At 37.7% G+C, this 17,548-nt stretch overlaps 1 protein-coding gene across 1 annotated transcript in view; it reads left to right on the top strand.

Annotated features, from left to right (window-relative positions):
- Positions 1 to 17,548, top strand: part of LOC127852324 (eukaryotic translation initiation factor 2D-like) — a 33,325-nt gene that overhangs the window by 2,968 nt on the left and 12,809 nt on the right. The window contains exons 3-9 of the mRNA XM_052386259.1: positions 393 to 476; positions 1,783 to 1,885; positions 4,084 to 4,191; positions 6,054 to 6,553; positions 7,338 to 7,455; positions 10,310 to 10,355; positions 16,257 to 16,360. Of these exons, the coding sequence (XP_052242219.1) occupies positions 393 to 476; positions 1,783 to 1,885; positions 4,084 to 4,191; positions 6,054 to 6,553; positions 7,338 to 7,455; positions 10,310 to 10,355; positions 16,257 to 16,360 (1,063 nt within the window). The remainder of the gene's footprint in view (positions 1 to 392; positions 477 to 1,782; positions 1,886 to 4,083; positions 4,192 to 6,053; positions 6,554 to 7,337; positions 7,456 to 10,309; positions 10,356 to 16,256; positions 16,361 to 17,548) is intronic.

The following is a 17,548-nucleotide window of genomic DNA, read 5'->3' as shown; positions in this document are numbered from 1 at the left end:
ACAATTTACCACTCGCACGGATCGTTAATTGACCGTGACAAAGCAGTCCCATTTATTTAATTATTTAAATTTGATTTTAATTTAATTTAACTTAAACCCAGTTAAAACTCTTACAAATTTATTTATTTTTGCCCTTTGTTTAATTTTCTGCAAAGCATAAATTAAAGCATTAGCAAGATTGTATGGAAAATTCATAATTGTATAGAGGACATCGTGATTTCTGTTTTGCAATGAATTAATAAAACATTTCTGTTTTCCCCTACTTTGAAGGTTAGGATCATTCTTTTGGATAAAAGCAATTCTTTGTGGACATTAGGCACATTAGGTGACGGTACTTGTTTACCAGCATTTTATCTGCCAATCATCCTTATGTGGAAACAACTCTGTTTCAGTTTATCTGCTGTGGCGCTACCCAGATCTTATGGAAAGATTTACCACTTGGCCGCCAGTCTTCAAGAAACTTGTGGATGGAGCAGGTAGTCAGTATTTTCATTCACAAACATACGTGTAGAACCACCTACATGACCTTGATAAAACATACAATGAATCATACAAACTGCACAGGGGGTAATCTTGAAAGACACATGACGCATGTGCATTAAGCTGGGTTTTCCAAGAGAGAGGCTCATTTATATATGATGCTTACCTGGCATTCAATTAATCCCATGTCATTTTTCTGCGTGGTACAATTTTGAAACAAAGGTGAGTTTAAACCAAAGGCGATTAATTTTGAAAATGTGTGTCTGATAACAAGAGAGACTTTGACAAGAGCCTTGTGTTACGTTTCGCCCCTGATAAGACGGTGCAGTCTCCATAGGCTAATCAGGGACGACACTTTCAACCTAATCTAATTGTAGCTGAGAACAGACTTCCGTTTAAAATAAATACAATAAAAATGTGTGCACTTTACTAACATGCATTAAGCCCTGTATTCCCAGAGCAATGTTCACATCATATTTGCTTTCTAGATCTGATTCTGTCTGGGCTGGTGTTGCAAGGTTCACATCATATTTGCTTTCTAGATCTGATGCTGCCTGGGCTGGTGTTGCAAGGTTCACATGATATTTGCTTTCTAGATCTGATGCTGCCTGGGCTGGCTGGTGTTGCAAGGATCACATGATATTTGCTTTCTAGATCTGATGCTGCCTGGGCTGGTGTTGCAAGGTTCACATCATATTTGCTTTCTAGATCTGATGCTGCCTGGGCTGGTGTTGCAAGGTTCACATCATATTTGCTTTCTAGATCTGATGCTGCCTGGGCTGGTGTTGCAAGGTTCACATCATATTTGCTTTCTAGATCTGATGCTGCCTGGGCTGGTGTTGCAAGGTTCACATCATGTTTGCTTTCTAGATCTGATGCTGCCTGGGCTGGTGTAGCAAGGTTCACATCATATTTGCTTTCTAGATCTGATGCTGCCTGGGCTGGTGTTGCAAGGTTCACATGATATTTGCTTTCTAGATCTGATGCTGCCTGGGCTGGTGTTGCAAGGTTCACATGATATTTGCTTTCTAGATCTGATGCTGCCTGGGCTGGTGTTGCAAGGTTCACATCATATTTGCTTTCTAGATCTGATGCTGCCTGGGCTGGTGTTGCAAGGTTCACATCATGTTTGCTTTCTAGATCTGATGCTGCCTGGGCTGGTGTTGCAAGGTTCACATCATGTTTGCTTTCTAGATCTGATTCTGCCTGGGCTGGCGTTGCAAGGTTCACATCATGTTTGCTTTCTAGATTTGATTCTGCCTGCGCTGGTGTTGCAAGGTTCACATGATATTTGCTTTCTAGATCTGATGCTGCCTGGGCTGGTGTTGCGCCTTCCACTGACACCAGGGTCCTTCAAACACGTGGAGAAGGGACAGGTGTGCTCTGTGAACGTTGTCGGAAACAGGTATTCCATCATGTTATAGGAAAGGTATGACGAGAGATTTAACCCTTTACCTCTAAGATACACATTTTGATCTGTTTGTAGTCCATTAGAAAATCCAATTAAATTTTCTCAATAGATTCAAGGTTTTAAGGCTTCATTTCCAACTTTTAGATACTGATGAGCAGCAAACAGCATAAAACCTGAACAGACTGAGTAACTTCATGGCTGTTCTGGTTTTATGCTGGTTGCATATAGCTATTTCACTTTGCCTCTTAGTTGTAAAGGGTTAAAAAATAAATTATTATTGTTGCTAGAAAACAGGTTGGGATTTAATTTATTAAGTGAAGTTGCATATAAAAATATAAAAATAATTATTGTTAGTTGGGCTATAATAAGGTTGGGGTCTTTAAGTAAACAGCTGCAATTATAAAATGATTGATGTATTGATTTTCAATTATAAGTTATTTTTTATGCCCCCGGATTGAAAGATCGGGGCATATTGTTTTTGGCCTGTCTGTCTGTCATTCATTCATTGTTTGTATCCCAAAACTTTAGTTTTGCAATCACTTTTGCATTATTGAAGATAGAAACTTGATATGTGGCATGCATGTGTATCTCATGGAGCTGCACATTTTGAGTGGTTTAATGTCAAGATCATCCTTCAAGGTCAAAGGTCAAATATATGGCTTCAAAGCGGCGCAATAGGGGGCATTGTGTTTCTGACAAACACATCTCTTGTATAAAACTGCTGTTGATTTACACAGAATTGATATTTGTTATACTTTATGGGTTCATTTCAGTTAACAGTTTGCAATGTATATGTATGTAATATCTTATTTAACAGTGGTAATGGGTAGCATACTGACAATCTGTACTGAAATAAGAAACTTATCAGTTTTAACTCAATAGTGATTGTGATGGAGATAATTATTAACCAGGTTTTCCGAAGGAAAAAACTGGTTATTAGATTGGCGAATGCGGGCGGGCTGGCTGGCGGGCTGGCGGGCAGGCGGGCGGAACAAGCTTGTCCGGGCCATAACTTTGTCGTTCACTGTGAGATTTTAAAACCATTTGGCACATTTGTTAACCATCATTGGACGGTGTGTCGCGCGTAAAAAATTACGTCAATATCTCCAAGGTCAAGGTCACACTTTGAGTTCAAAGGTAAAAAATAGCCATAAATGAGCTTGTCTGGGCTATAACTATGTCATTCATTATGAGATTTTAAAATCATTTGGCACATTTGTTCACCATCATGGGACGGTGTGTCGCACAAAAGAATCACGTCAATATCTCCAATGTCAAGGTCGCCACGACTAAAAATAGATTTATTTTAAAACAAACTTACAAAGGGGGTTAATTTTGTTTGTTCATTTCAAAAGTTCAGTTTGAGTTGTCTCCCTTTATCAGATTTTTTTTCACAATGAAAACCTGGTTTTGTGACAATTTTGTCCCTTGTTGTTCATTATGTTGATATCATAGCCAAGTATTTCTTTGAATAAATATGAGCTGTACTCTGTAAAAGGGGGTTTAATGCATGTGCGTAAAGTGTCGTCCCAGATTAGCCTGTGTAGTCCACACAGGTTAATCAGGGACGACACTTTCCGCTTTAATGATATTTTTTGTTTAAAGAAAGTCTTTTCTTAGCAAAAATCTGGTTTCTGTGGAAAGTGTCGTCCCTTATTAGCCTGTGGGACGACACTTTAGGCACATTGATGAAACCCCCTTTTCACAGAGCACGACCCATATCATTGCTGTAATAATAAACATGTTACTCTGGGTCTAGTCTTGCAACAAATTAAAGCTATGACTTCATTCTTTGTTCCAAACAAATAACACAAATGTACCAAAGATACAGGAACTGTAACTGATACTAAAGTAATGTATACCATAATTTACAGTGTAGCACCCACAATTTCCTTTCCTGCAAGATTCAATTTAAATACATGGTTATGCTTTATACACTGTGAAGTATGGTAGAATTTCTTTAAGTTACTTATTATTATAGACACTGGCTCTTAGCGATTATGATTTTTTTTTAAATGGTACATGAGCCGTGCTATGTGAAAAGGAAGTTTAATACATGTGCAGACTGCACAGGCTAATCTGTGACGACACTTTACAGATTATCATTAAACCCCCTTTTAACAGCACGGTGCATATTTATTTAAACTTGTCATACGATGTCAAGTAACACAGGATGCTGGTATGTTTTCCAGGTGCCCCATAGTTGTTGGAACCACTCTCCTGTCTGGGAGTGATTTCTTCGACTCGGGGATGAGAGGAAAGGGGATTCACCCTGTACACCTGTATGGGGACGAGCTATGGTAAGAGGATTTGAAAGATTGCTTCCTTTGGTGCTTGGGGACAAGCTATGGTAAGGGTATTTGAAAGAGTGCTTCCTTTGGTGCTTGGGGACAAGCTATGGTAAGGGTATTTGAAAGAGTGCTTCCTTTGGTGCTTGGGGACAAGCTATGGTAAGGGGATTTGAAAGAGTGCTTCATTTGGTGCATGGGGACGAGCTATGGTAAGCGGATTTGAAAGAATGCTTCCTTTGGTGCTTGGGGACGATCTATGGTAAGGGGATTTGAAAGATTTCTTCCTTTGGTGCTTGGGGACACGCTATGGTAAGGGGATCTTAAAGAGGGCTTCCTTTGGTGCTTGGGGACGAGCTATGGTAAGGGGATCTGAAAGAGTGCTTCCTTTGGTGCTTGGGGACGAGGGATGGTAAGGGGATTTGAAAGAGTGCTTCCTTTGGTGCTTGGGGACGAGCTATGGTAAGGGGATTTGAAAGAGTGCTTCCTTTGGTGCTTGGGGACAAGCTATGGTAAGGGGATTTGAAAGAGTGCTTCCTTTGGTGCTTGGGGACAAGCTATGGTAAGGGGATTTGAAAGAGTGCTTCATTTGGTGCATGGGGACGAGCTATGGTAAGGGGATTTGAAAGATTGCTTCCTTTGGGACGAGCTATGGTAAGGGGATTTGAAAGAGTGCTTCCTGTGGTGCTTGGGGACACGCTATGGTAAGGGGATCTTAAAGAGGGCTTCCTTTGGTGCTTGGGGATGAGTTATGGTAAGGGGATCTGAAAGAGTGCTTCCTTTGGTGCTTGGGGACGAGGGATGGTATGGGGATTTGAAATAGTGCTTCCTTTGGTGCTTGGGGACGAGCTATGGTAAGGGGATTTGAAAGATTGCTTCCTTTGGTGCTTGGGGACAAGCTATGGTAAGGGGATTTGAAAGAGTGCTTCCTTTGGTGCTTGGGGACGAGCTATGGTAAGGGGATTTGAAAGATTGCTTCCTTTGGTTCTTTGGGACGAGGGATGGTAAGGGGTTTGAAAGAGTGCTTCTTGTGGTGCTTGGGGACGAGCTATGGTAAGGGGATTTGAAAGATTGCTTCCGTTGGTGCTTGGGGACGAGCGATGGTAAGGGGATTTGAAAGAGTGCTTCCTTTGGTGCTTGGGGACGAGCGATGGTAAGGGGATTTGAAAGAGTGCTTCCTTTGGTGCTTGGGGACGAGCGATGGTAAGGGGATTTGAAAGATTGCTTCCTTTGGTGGTTGATATTTGTATAATGTCATCTGTTAGCCGTTATTTGAGTCTCGTTCTTTGGAAAGTGGGCTAAAGTTTCATCCCAGACAAGCCTGTGAAGTCCTCACAAGATAATCAGGGGCAACACTTACCGCTTTTGGGGATTTTTTGTTTGAAAGAGTCATATTGCACAGGCTAGTCTTGGATTACACTTTAGGCACATGCACTTTACACCGAAATTTCCCAGAACAATCCTCTAATGTATGAATGTATCTTTATCTTCAGGAGATGGCAATGTTTGCCTCATTTTGAATGGTAAACTTTGTTGAAAGTGAACAAAATACTTTTGTACCTTTTACCCTCTTGATCAGATGTGCATGGCTTAGAACAAAAAAATAAAAAAGACCCCTTAAAAATTTTGATGTTATGTGCACTTTTTGGTGAGCAACATAAAGATTCACTCGCAAAATTATTTTTAACTGCTTTTTGTAAGTTTGAGAGTCCTCAATATGCACAGTTTAAATTTCCTATTCTAGGGTATTTTGAGTTACTCATAATTCATTGACAAAACCGGACTGTAACAAACCCATTTTCCTTTTCACAATTTGCCATTTTTGAAGGCATTACTGACCTATTGCTTTTAACTCCTGGATTTTCCTATTCTAGGGCCTTTGGAGATAGATCGAAACCCCCAGAAGTAGAAGATGACCCTTTACGAGAGGAGTTGTATGGGAACCATGAGCAAGGACATGAACCTACTGAACCATCAGATGGAACTGGGGAAGTGGAAAGAGTTGAGGCAGCTGATAACAATATTTATGAAGCTAAGGCTGATAATGTTATTGAACCATCACATAAAACTGGTAAACTGGACAGAGAACTGGCAACTGATAACAGTGTTCATGAAGTAAATGCTGAAATTGTTGGTGAGGATTCTGTAGAAGGTGAAGTTAATGAGACTGAGGCTGAAATGACAGAGAGTGTACAAGGCATTCATGATGAAAATATGGCAGAAAATTGGGTGGAAGAACACAATGGTGATAAGAAAAGCGGTCTTGGGGATAGTAATGCTTCAGAGAGTGGATGTGGTGATGAGGATATTGTTGAAGGTACTGAACAGTTGACTTTGGGTTCAGAAGTGGAAACTCCACAATCAATGAGTACAGGTGAGTTCAGTGTTTATATTTTAACTAATTACCCTATAATATATTTAAGGGCACTTGAAAATAATGACATTTTGTAAAGTACCGGTAAAAAAGTATTCATTCAGCTTCTTAATCTTAATAGTATCCTGACGTCTTATTTTTAAGCCCCTTGAATTGAGGTCAGATCCCTAGTGTGAGTGATATATTTGAGCCTCACTGTGGTAAAATGTGGCTTAATGCAGTTGCGTTAGGTGTTGTCTCTGATAAGCCTGTGCTGCCCTTTATTCACAGGCTAATTAGGTATGGTGCTTTCCCCCTAGACTGGCTTTTCGTAAAAAAGAGACTTCATTAAAATGAAAAATTTCATAAAAGCTGAAAGTGTTATCCCAAAATAGCATGTGAGGACTGCACAGGCTAATCTCTGACGACACTACGTACATGCATTAAGGCCAGTTTTTCAGAAAAAGGCTCATAAGAATAAAAAAAATTAAGATCCTGCTTTCTTATTTGTTAGTTATTTAAATGAAGGTCAGATCTGTATATGTGAATAATTTCACCTTCCTGTGCCTTTTCTATATGACACAGATGAGCGACTGAAGTTCTATTTCCTGTGCGCTATCAAGGCATTGTCCATGTGCGTAAATTGTCGTCCCATATTAGCCTGTGCAGTCCGTCCAGGCTAATCAGGGACCACACTTTCTGCTTAGACTTGTTATCGGTTTAGAAAAGACTTCATTTAAAAGATAATTCCATAAAAGGGGAAAGTGCTGCCCCTAAGCTTATTTCAATTTGCTCCCTTTTCAAGTGGAGACAGATGAGCTCCTGGAGTTTTGTTTCCTGTGTTCAATCAAGGCCTCATTGAAGAAGACTGATCTCCCCCTTGCGACTGGAACGTTCTACAAGAACCACATGCTCAAATACTGGTGAGGGTTTCTCTTTTCGTCTTTTTTTTTCTCAAGTTGTCTGGTTTGCACCAGGTCAAGCTCATTTGCGCCTGGAAAACTGGGCAAAATGCAAGTACCCACAGGCTAATCAGGGAAGATACTTTCCACTTTTATGGAATTTTTTGTTTTAAAGGAGTCTCTTGAAAAAAAAAAAAATTCAGTTCAGTGTTTTCCCTGATTAGCTTGTTTGGACCAAACTTTTATTCACGTGCATGATGCCCAGTTTTTCCGGGCTCATTTGTTTAAACGTGTTTATGTGATTGGATGAGTGCATGTTAAGCCTTTTGCTTATCAAGACACTATTGTGTAGGATTCCATGGAAGAACATTTTGAACAAGTGCTTTGTATCTTTGGAGAAATCTTGAGAAAGCACACTCGAAGTTGAAATGTGGACACCATTTATTATGCCACCCCCATGACATCCCCATATAATCCATTCTGTTTAAATACCGTTATATGATAATAAAGCTCTTGAAACATAATATGATAAAAACGTAATTAAAGCTTCACAAAATGTCTAAGTGATCATATGCAGGATATTTAATCTAATTTGTATTCTATTTTATGCCTTTATTGGTTATTTGTAACTATAAAACTAGCAACAGTGTGTGCTTTAAATGCTTTTATGAACTGCTTATTGCTAAAACACAGGTCTTCAGGTAATGGAAATATTTGAGGCCTACAAGAATTTAAATTAAACTAAATTAAATGGCAATTTTTGGAATTTTTTATCGACAAAATTGGGATTTTTTATCAACAAATATTGACAAGTCAGGCCTTTCCATGGCCATCTTGGGAAAAAAAAATAATTATAGTAACACATTTTGTTAGATGTTTATAAAATGTAATTGAGATACAGTAGACCCTGCCAAAACCGGACTGTGCGAATACCAAAAATCTCCTGATTCCGAACTGTCTGGCAAGTCCGTATTTCCTCTTCTATTTCTTTGTTAAAAAATGTTGAATAAACCGAACTCTCTCAAAACCGGATACCAAACGGATATCTCCTTGAATTTCGTGATTTTCAACGCAAAATACATTGAGTACACCGGATGGTCCAAATTATCAAGATGCCCCAGGCGTGTAAATTACATTACCTAGTCAGCGCGGCGCGTGCGGTGTCACGCATTCCGCTTGGGCAAATATCGATAATCGGATTAAATATACAATAAAGGTGTCAAGCCGTTACCGCGCTATTTAGGTCCGATTAAATAATGTAAAACAAACTGTGAATGTCTATTAGAGACGTGCGGTAACACCAAAAAGTGATTGACGCGACCGTTTTATTAAGCTTATGATAAACAATTTAATTATAGAATTAATGCATGCCGTTGCGACAATCACTTTCTTGTGATCTTCTTGGGTAATTTAAAAGATTGTATAGACATGTTTTCAAACGCTTGAATGATTGTTTGTTTGTTTGTCAGAAAAACCTGTGAGAAATATGACGGTTAAATATCCATCCATCTGTCTGCAAATTTATTCATTGCCTTTTCGTAATTTCAAACGCATCTTCAGTATAAATAATCTTAAAAGTCAGTATGAAATGTTTTTTGCTTTTAATCGAATACAAACACATTATTTAAAGATTACTTTAAACATAAACATGACATGAGTACATTTATCATATGGTACATGTAAATGTATACGGTTTGTTTTGTTCTTATATGATTATGTACGCAATGCATGAAATGTATATTTCAGCAATATGCCTACTCTTGGCAAACCGGAACTCTCTAAAAACCGGATGATCAGGCCGGTCCCCACACCGTCTGGTTTACAGAGAGTCTACTGTATAATAATCATTTGACACTTTTTTCTGAAAAAAGTATATTTTATGGGTGTGGATTGGGATTTTTTTTTTTATTTCTGTAAATCATGGTGATGCATTTTAAATCATTTATTAATTATGATTATTTATTAGTCATAAATATATTTATTTATTGATTTGGTAAGGTTGACAATGTTCTACATTAGACATTAAGAATTTAAGCTAGTTTTGTTGTATTTGTATTGAAAATGTTAACACCAAACTTAAGTTAACTGTTCACATTTCACAGGATATGCTCAGTATCAATTATAATTAGTAAGAGAATGTATTATCATTTGTTTATAGCCATGCAATATTAATCAAAGAATTGAAATGTAAGGTGAAAAAGGTCTTCACTTATAAATGAAGATGTGGAAGACCCTTAGGTTATGCATTAATTCCTGAATTTTCGCCCTTGAAATATTCTGCATACATTCCTGAGTTATTTGCCCTAAAAAGGTGATGCTCACTTTCCCTATTCGTCCTTGAAATGTGATACATTCCTGAGTTATTTGCCCTAAAAAGGTGATGCTCACTTTCCCTATTTATCCTTGAAATGTGATACATTCCCGAGTTATTTGCCCTAAAAAGGTGATGCTCACTTTCCCTATTCATCCTTGAAATGTGATACATTCCTGAGTAATTTGTCATTGAACGGTGATAGACACATTCTTGAGTTGTTTTCCCTTTAACTGTAAAAGCACAGCAGAGGGATTTTTATGCCCCAGGTAGGGTGGCATATAGCATTTGAACTGTCCGTCAGTCTTTCCGTCTGTCTGAAAACTTTAACATTGCCCATTACTTTTGCAATATTCAAGATAGCAACTTGATATTTGGCATGCATGTGTATCTCATGGAGCTGCACATTTGAGTGGTGAAAGGTCAAGGTCATCCTATCAGGTCAAAGGTGAAATATATAGCTTCAAAGTGGCGCAGTAGGGGGTATATTGTGTTTCTGACAACCAAATCTCTTGTTTTAAGTTATTACCCTAGTTCACAATTATTTTCATAATATTTTTGTAGTCCAAAAGGAAAATACCTGGATATCAAGAAATCTTCATATAAAAAGGTATGTTGTAAATGTGTTTGGAAAGTATTTCATCGTTAAGCCTTTTGACAGAATCAGTGAGTGAACTATTTTTGTGATGTAACTACCACTCTTTTGAACAATTTATGCAGTGTATGTAGCTGCACTGATTATTGAAAAAATCTTTCACTAAGTGATGCAAGCATATAAATTGGCATAAATTACCTTTAGGTACCCCTTTCTTCAAAAAGCATGTTAGCCACTTGAAAATTCAAAATGGCGGCATTTTTTTCAAGATGGCCCCTTATACTCTGTTTTTAGCAAGAAGTACTAGAAGGGTCAATATATGAAGAAAAAAAAACTTCAACCACCAAAAAATTGCTACACAAGGTATTTTAACTGACCCTGGTAGGGTAGTAGGTCCTTTAAAACATATCAAAAGTTTACCACAATCAGACCTCCGGAAAGTTTGTTTTTTCAAGATGGCCGCCAAGTTGGCTGCAAATAACCTATTAATGATCATAACTATGTAACTATACAATCAAATTTGATGAATGTGTTTTCTATACCTAAGTTTCAAGGGGCAAAGAACACATTAAGATCATCAGACATTGTTTAAGTTTACAATAAAGCATACAAATCCAACATGGCGTCCAAAATGGCCGCCAAGATGGCCACCAAAACATATAAATGATCATGACTATGTAAATATCCACTCAAATTTGATTATTTTGGTGGCTATACATAAGTTTCAAGGGGCAAAAAACACATTAAGATCATCATACATTGTTTAAGTTTATTATATTACACACTAATCCAACATGGCGTCCAAAATGGCCGCAAAGATGGCCAACAAAGCATATTAATGATCATAAATATGTAATTATCCACTCCTTTTTTAGCAAGGCTGTTTTTGGAGAAAACCCGAGCTTTTGTCATAGCCAGCTCGTCGTCCGCCGTAGGCGTCGTGCTATAACCTTAACATTGGTCATAACTTTTTGAATATTGAAGATAGCACCTTGATATTTGGCATGCATGTGTATCTCATGGAGCTGCACATTTTGAGTGGTAAAATTTCAAGGTGAACATCATCCTTCAAGGTCTAGGGTCGAAAAAACAAAGTCAAGGAAAGTAATAAGCTTTAAATGGACATAGTTATCTGACCTGCCCACATATATTTTTGTTAAATAAATCAAAGCGGCGCAGTAGGCGGCATTGTGTTTCTGACAAACACATTGTGGTAAAAGGTCAAGGTCATCCTTTACGGTCTATAGTAAAAAATACAGATTTAAGGGAAGTAATAAGCTTTATATATTTGGCATGCATGTGTATCTCATGGAGCTGCACATTTTGAGTGGTGAATCTACAGTCACGGTAGTGGCTTTTAATTATTTGCTTCTATAAATAGAGATTTGTTACAGACAATTATTTTTAAGGGAAGTAATTTATATAATTATAAATCTCATATTATATATTTCCTTACCAAGAATTGAAGATCTTTTCACAGTTACTGTACAGATTTATTATTTAGATTATTTATGACCCAAATGATTGATTTGTCAAAGTGTGTTTTTAAATGATATAATAAATTTATAATTTCTTTGATGTTCATTACATACCTGTGGACTTATGTGCATAGATACATGATCAACTCTGGCTATGATCTCTTTGATAAACCACAGGCCTTGGTTGTCAGTGATGTTTGACATGGTCATAATTGACTGTGAGACCCTCCCCCCCACCCACCCCCCAGTTGGATTGGACAAAATTGAAGGGAAGTAATAACCTTTAAAGGTAGATGATTTCTATACCTGCCAAATGATAAATAGAAATATTATCTCAATGCGGATCAGTAAGGGGGCATATGTTTCGGACAAACACATCTCTTGTTGGGTCACTAGATCAAAGGTCAAGGTCACTGTGACCTTTAAAAAAAAAATTAATCTGACAAGCTTTTGCAGCCGAGTGTGGCAACCGTTATGCGGTGCTCTTGTGATGAATTTGGTGTCTATTCCTAGGTTTCAATGGGCAAAGAACACATAAAGATCATCAGACATTGTTAAAGTTTACAATAGTACACACAAATCCAACATGGCATCTAAAATGGCCACCAAGATGGCCGCCAAACCCTATTAATGATCATAACTATGTAAATATCTACTCAAATTTGATGATTTTGGTGTCTATACAGAGGTTTTGAGGGGAAAAGATTGTCAGACATAGTTAAAGTGTATTATGTTACACAGAAATCTCACATGGCGTCAAACGGCACAATACGAAGGACCACAAGTCCATTACTTTTGATGTGATGTTTGTTATGTGGAACGCCATAGTTTGGACCTGCCGTGATTTTTGGATTTTGACAAGAGGATCGATATTTTTCAGAATCAGGCAACACTGAATTTGCAGGGAATGATGCGTATCTTGCACCAGAAAATACAGTACCCTGGCCTGCAATTGTCATTCAAATTCTTGCCTATGTCAACATAAGCTTTAGTTTGCAACCTTGCCACAACCTTCACACCATTGTAACGTTTGACCAACCCTTGTATTGGAAGGCTGTCAAAATCATCACCGATGGGCCACAAAGTAGTTAAAAGTGTTTATTAGAATTTGGGATGTTTCATAAACGTATGAACTTGGGTGGGGGGCAAAGGATCCCTCATGGCAGAAACCGCTCTCAAAAACATACTTGAGGCAGTCTATAGAGAAAATGCGCAAAATTGTTTTTTTGTTGAAAAGTGCATACACAGCCAGCTTACAGCCGAATTGATCCAGGAAGATCCAGACATTCAGATACTGCTGGATCATGCAAAGGATTTGTACTCTTCCCTTCTTAGGAGCAAAATGACGCTAGCAGATGATATGTTATGCGATTTATATCAAATCTGAGAAGGCTACAGAGAAGAAGAAACATGAACTTGCCCAGACCTCAAAGACAAGCATAGTATGGCTGAATTATCAGCTTATGATTAACAATTCAAGGGTGTTGATTAAAGCATATCGTACTGGGTGTTGGCTGATGCATCAGCAGGCAGTGCACAATTTGCTATCCATCTTTGCTGCAAATAAGCGACCTAGAGGAAATGCACCCAGACGTTTATCGTAAGTTTGGTATTGGTTTTCACGTTGTTCGTAGGAGCCATCAGTGCTATGCTGGGCTAGGCCGTGATCTTGCCTTTGAGCACACATTTATGATGTGTTTATAGAGCACATGTGGTCTAACTCGCGGCAGTGAAATGGCTGAGGAAATGCAGACCCCTTGGACCCTATCTGTATCATTCGAGCACAACAGTGGGATGCAGAATTTCACAGATCTGACCTATACTTCAATTCCACAACACAAAGATTCAACTGAGGCGTGCATCAAAGGGGATTCTTTTGATCTATAGAAAATGCAGACACAGATTACAACCTGCTCTCCATACACAGCTAAACCTACTCTGAGAAACATGGTCAATAAGATAGTGGCTGGGTCAGATGTGAATGTTCATGCAGTTTAGGCGATTGGGAAAACGATCAAAAGAGATATCATAGGCAAGTCGGTCTTTGCTTATAAATTCATGAGAAAATACAGAGCCAAAGCTCTTGAGAATAGCTTGGCTGTTAAGATCGCTTCTGACCGTGCTTTTTATCCTGCTCTTCTGTTCCAGCGTTTCCTGGTGGTGTCAAAATCTGCAGATCCTTCCCTTGCAGTCGTATTGTCTTTTGAACTGAGCTCCCATCTTGCTGCCTTCTTTGAAACCAAGAACATACTGTGTACATCAGATAAGCCTCAGATCACTCAGACAATTTGAGAGTATGTTATAGATACATCATGTGAGGCTGAGATGAACTGTATTCATGAAAAAGATGCATGATGGTGGCACTTTGCTGCATCCTTGACCATGGAGAAGGGCAACTTATATAACGCAATAGCCGAGTCTTATGTAGATTCATAGAAAATGCATTACGGACAAGCGACAGTGGGGTTCGATGGCTACGAAGACGGTCATTATAACAAAGACAACACGCACCGGAGACGATGAAACAAACTTGAATCATATTGTGAGTTTCAGCAAAGAAACAGAATGCTCATGTAAAAAAGGAAGACTTTTTGTCTCGTGACAGAAACAAGGCCGGCATGATTGCTCTGATCACCACAACTCTGCCTTAACCCATGTATGCCTAGCATCTAGAAAAAAGGACTTGGCAAACAGTGGAGACCAAGATGAGACACCGCATGATGCAGCGTCTCATCAGGGTCTGTGATGTTTGCCAAGTCCTTTTTTGTTAAAGGAATTTCTGTAAGAAATATTCTAAATATAGAAATAAATAAACTAGACATCTCTAATTTTGGAAATAAATTGATCCAATTTAGAAGGATGGGAGAGTCCATTAGGCATAAATGGGTTAAATGGGATGCTATGCTGTTCTGTCTTCAGTGGATGCAGACGTGAAATTTTTAAAGAAACAGTATAACGATCCCGTCGTAGCACCACACAGTTGTTTGACGAGGATACAGATTTGCTCATCTAGATCCTGGATTACTCCGAAAGGGACAATAAGACCACCTACTTCTGCTTTGATGTAAATAAATAGTCAAAAAAGGAACACAAAGTGTATAATATTAACCTTTTGGAAGAACTCATGCTTATTCAGGCTGTAATTAATATTCAATGATTTTCAGCAACGGTAAAAAATGAAGTCTACAGAAGTTAGTAAAGCCTGATCCTATTTTGAAGTCATGTGCTAGTTCATTCTCTCTTCCAAATGTCATAAATTGGAGTTTATGATTATTCAACTGCTTAATGATAACCTCAACTCGATTAAAGTGGTCCTTGTCTCTTAAACTGTGGCGTTTTACATAACAACCATAACTTTTGAGTAACAAGTTATGGACTTGTTGTCCTTCGTATTTTGTTAATGGCCATTTTGGTCGCGGTGTTGGATGTTTGTGTAGCATACTTAGCTTACATTTTGTCTGATGATATTAATGTGATATGTATGTGTTCTTTTCTCCCTGAAACCTGGGTATAGACACCAAATTAATCAAATTTGAGTGGACAGTTACATAGTCATATTTTATGATCATAAATAGTTTTTGAAGGCCATCTTGTCGGCCATTTTGGATTTGTTTGATATATAATAAACTTAAAAAATGTCTGATGACGTTAATGTGTTTTTTGCCCCCTGAAACTTATCTATAGACACCAAAATCTAGATCTAAAATTGAGTGAAAGGTAACATAGTTATGATCATTAATTTGTTTTGGCAGCCATTTTGGACACCATGTTGGATTTCTGTGTGACATTATTAACTTACACATTGTCTGACGAAATAAATGTGTTCTTTGCCCCCTGAAACCTGGGTATAGACACCAAATTCATCACATTTCAGTGGATAGTAACATAGCTATGATCATAAATAGGTTTTTGCGGCCATCTTAAATTGGCGGCCATTGTTGAAGCCATGTTGGATTTGTGTGTACTATATTAAACTTAAACAATGTCTGAATTTAAATTCAAACTAGTCAAATTGTTGTGTACGAAATCAAAATAAAGGACTATTCACAGCATTAAAATCTTTCAGAGAATTTGTTTCTTTTTTTTCATTTTTCAATCCTAACGACGGCCATCTTGAAAACGAACACCATTTTGAAAGTTTGTATTGGCTAACGTGCTTTATCAAATCTATAGTTACTGAAGAGTATATGTGCCAAATTTGGTGCTTGCATCACAAACTGAAAGATTTCAAGGATATATAGGCTTAATCTGCTGAGCTAATGATACTCTTCCCAAATTCTGTAACAAACAGCTTATACTTTTTGTTGAGTGTTTTGCTTATGGTGTGAAAAGCATAAGGATGATAATACATGATGAATCCTCAATTTTTAGTTTGAGTTTATCATTTTACCTGCACAAACACATTTTGAAGTAAGGTATTTCTATTCTGTGTTCATAGCTGTCGAAGTTTCTTCAAAAGCAACAGAAGTCGGGTATAATATTGGTCAAGGAGGTGACCAAGGGCGTTGATGCAGTAGTGGAGATTGACAAATCACACGAGCTGTAAGTTTGTACCAATCATGAACAAGAATATATCTGTGAGAAGTGTTTTTTCCCTCACCATTTTGGGAATGGGGCCGGGTGCCTTTGGATTGGGAAAATTTGCGGTGTTTTGACAAAAATTGGGAAATTAGTGTTGTAGTTGTTTTGCTAAAAAATTCTTCAAAATTTAGAGTACATGTGTTTTCAGTATTATATTTACTATGGTTGAACTTATATGGATGGGAGTTGAACAAAATATTGAGATCTAAAAAAACAAAAACACCTTTTTTAATGTTTTTTTTGGAAACCTTCAATTTGGAATTTTTTGGGGGAAAAATATATACTTTTTTTAGCTTGACTTTTCGAAGAAAAATGAGAGCTTTTCTACTCGCCCTAGCGTCAGCATTGGTTAATGTTTTTTATAAAGTCAAATAACTTTATCACTATCAAAGATAATTAACTCAAACTTGGAATGCTTCTTTATGGCGATAAGACAATTTTGTAGATCAAGGTGCATAACTCTGTCAGCATTATTTTTAGAGTTATTCCCCTTTCTAACTTAGTAAATTGAAATTTGGTTAAGTTTTGTGTTTTAGTCCACTTTTAATACTCATAAAGTATCATAGCTATAATTGCTTTCAGACTTGGAACACTTGCTTACTATCATAAGGGGATTTTTGCAGGCAAAGTTATGTAAGTCTGACGGGTATTTTGACAGAATTAGGGCCCCTTTTTGTATTTAAAAAATTAAAAATTTGGTTAAGTTTTGTGTTTTGGTCCGCTTTACTCCTATAGTATCATAGCTTATGTTTTCAAACTTGGAACACTCGCTTACTATCATAAGGGGACTGTACAGGACAAGTTGTCTTGTTAACTTCTTTATTTATGATCAAATGTGATTAATAGTTTGACAAAACAACACTTACCTGACATACCACAATGGACTCAACCCAAACCATCTCCCACACCCCACCCCATAATCCCTCCCGGTCAATTGTTTTTTCCTTTTTTTTTCACCTTATTTTTGAAAGATAATATAATAAATGACCACACCCCCACATTATTCCCCCTCTCCATCACCACCCAAAAAGAATTTGAAATATTTTTTTTTATTATTTTAAATTTGAAAGACCGTCCAACCATCCCACCTAAGCTATTGCTATCAAACTTGAAATATAATCTTATTAGTTTTTTTAGCTCACCTGATTG

Source organism: Dreissena polymorpha, chromosome 12 (assembly GCF_020536995.1).
Source record: "Dreissena polymorpha isolate Duluth1 chromosome 12, UMN_Dpol_1.0, whole genome shotgun sequence".
Classification (NCBI taxonomy): domain Eukaryota; kingdom Metazoa; phylum Mollusca; class Bivalvia; order Myida; family Dreissenidae; genus Dreissena; species Dreissena polymorpha.
This window is presented reverse-complemented; position numbering and strand designations above follow the sequence as displayed.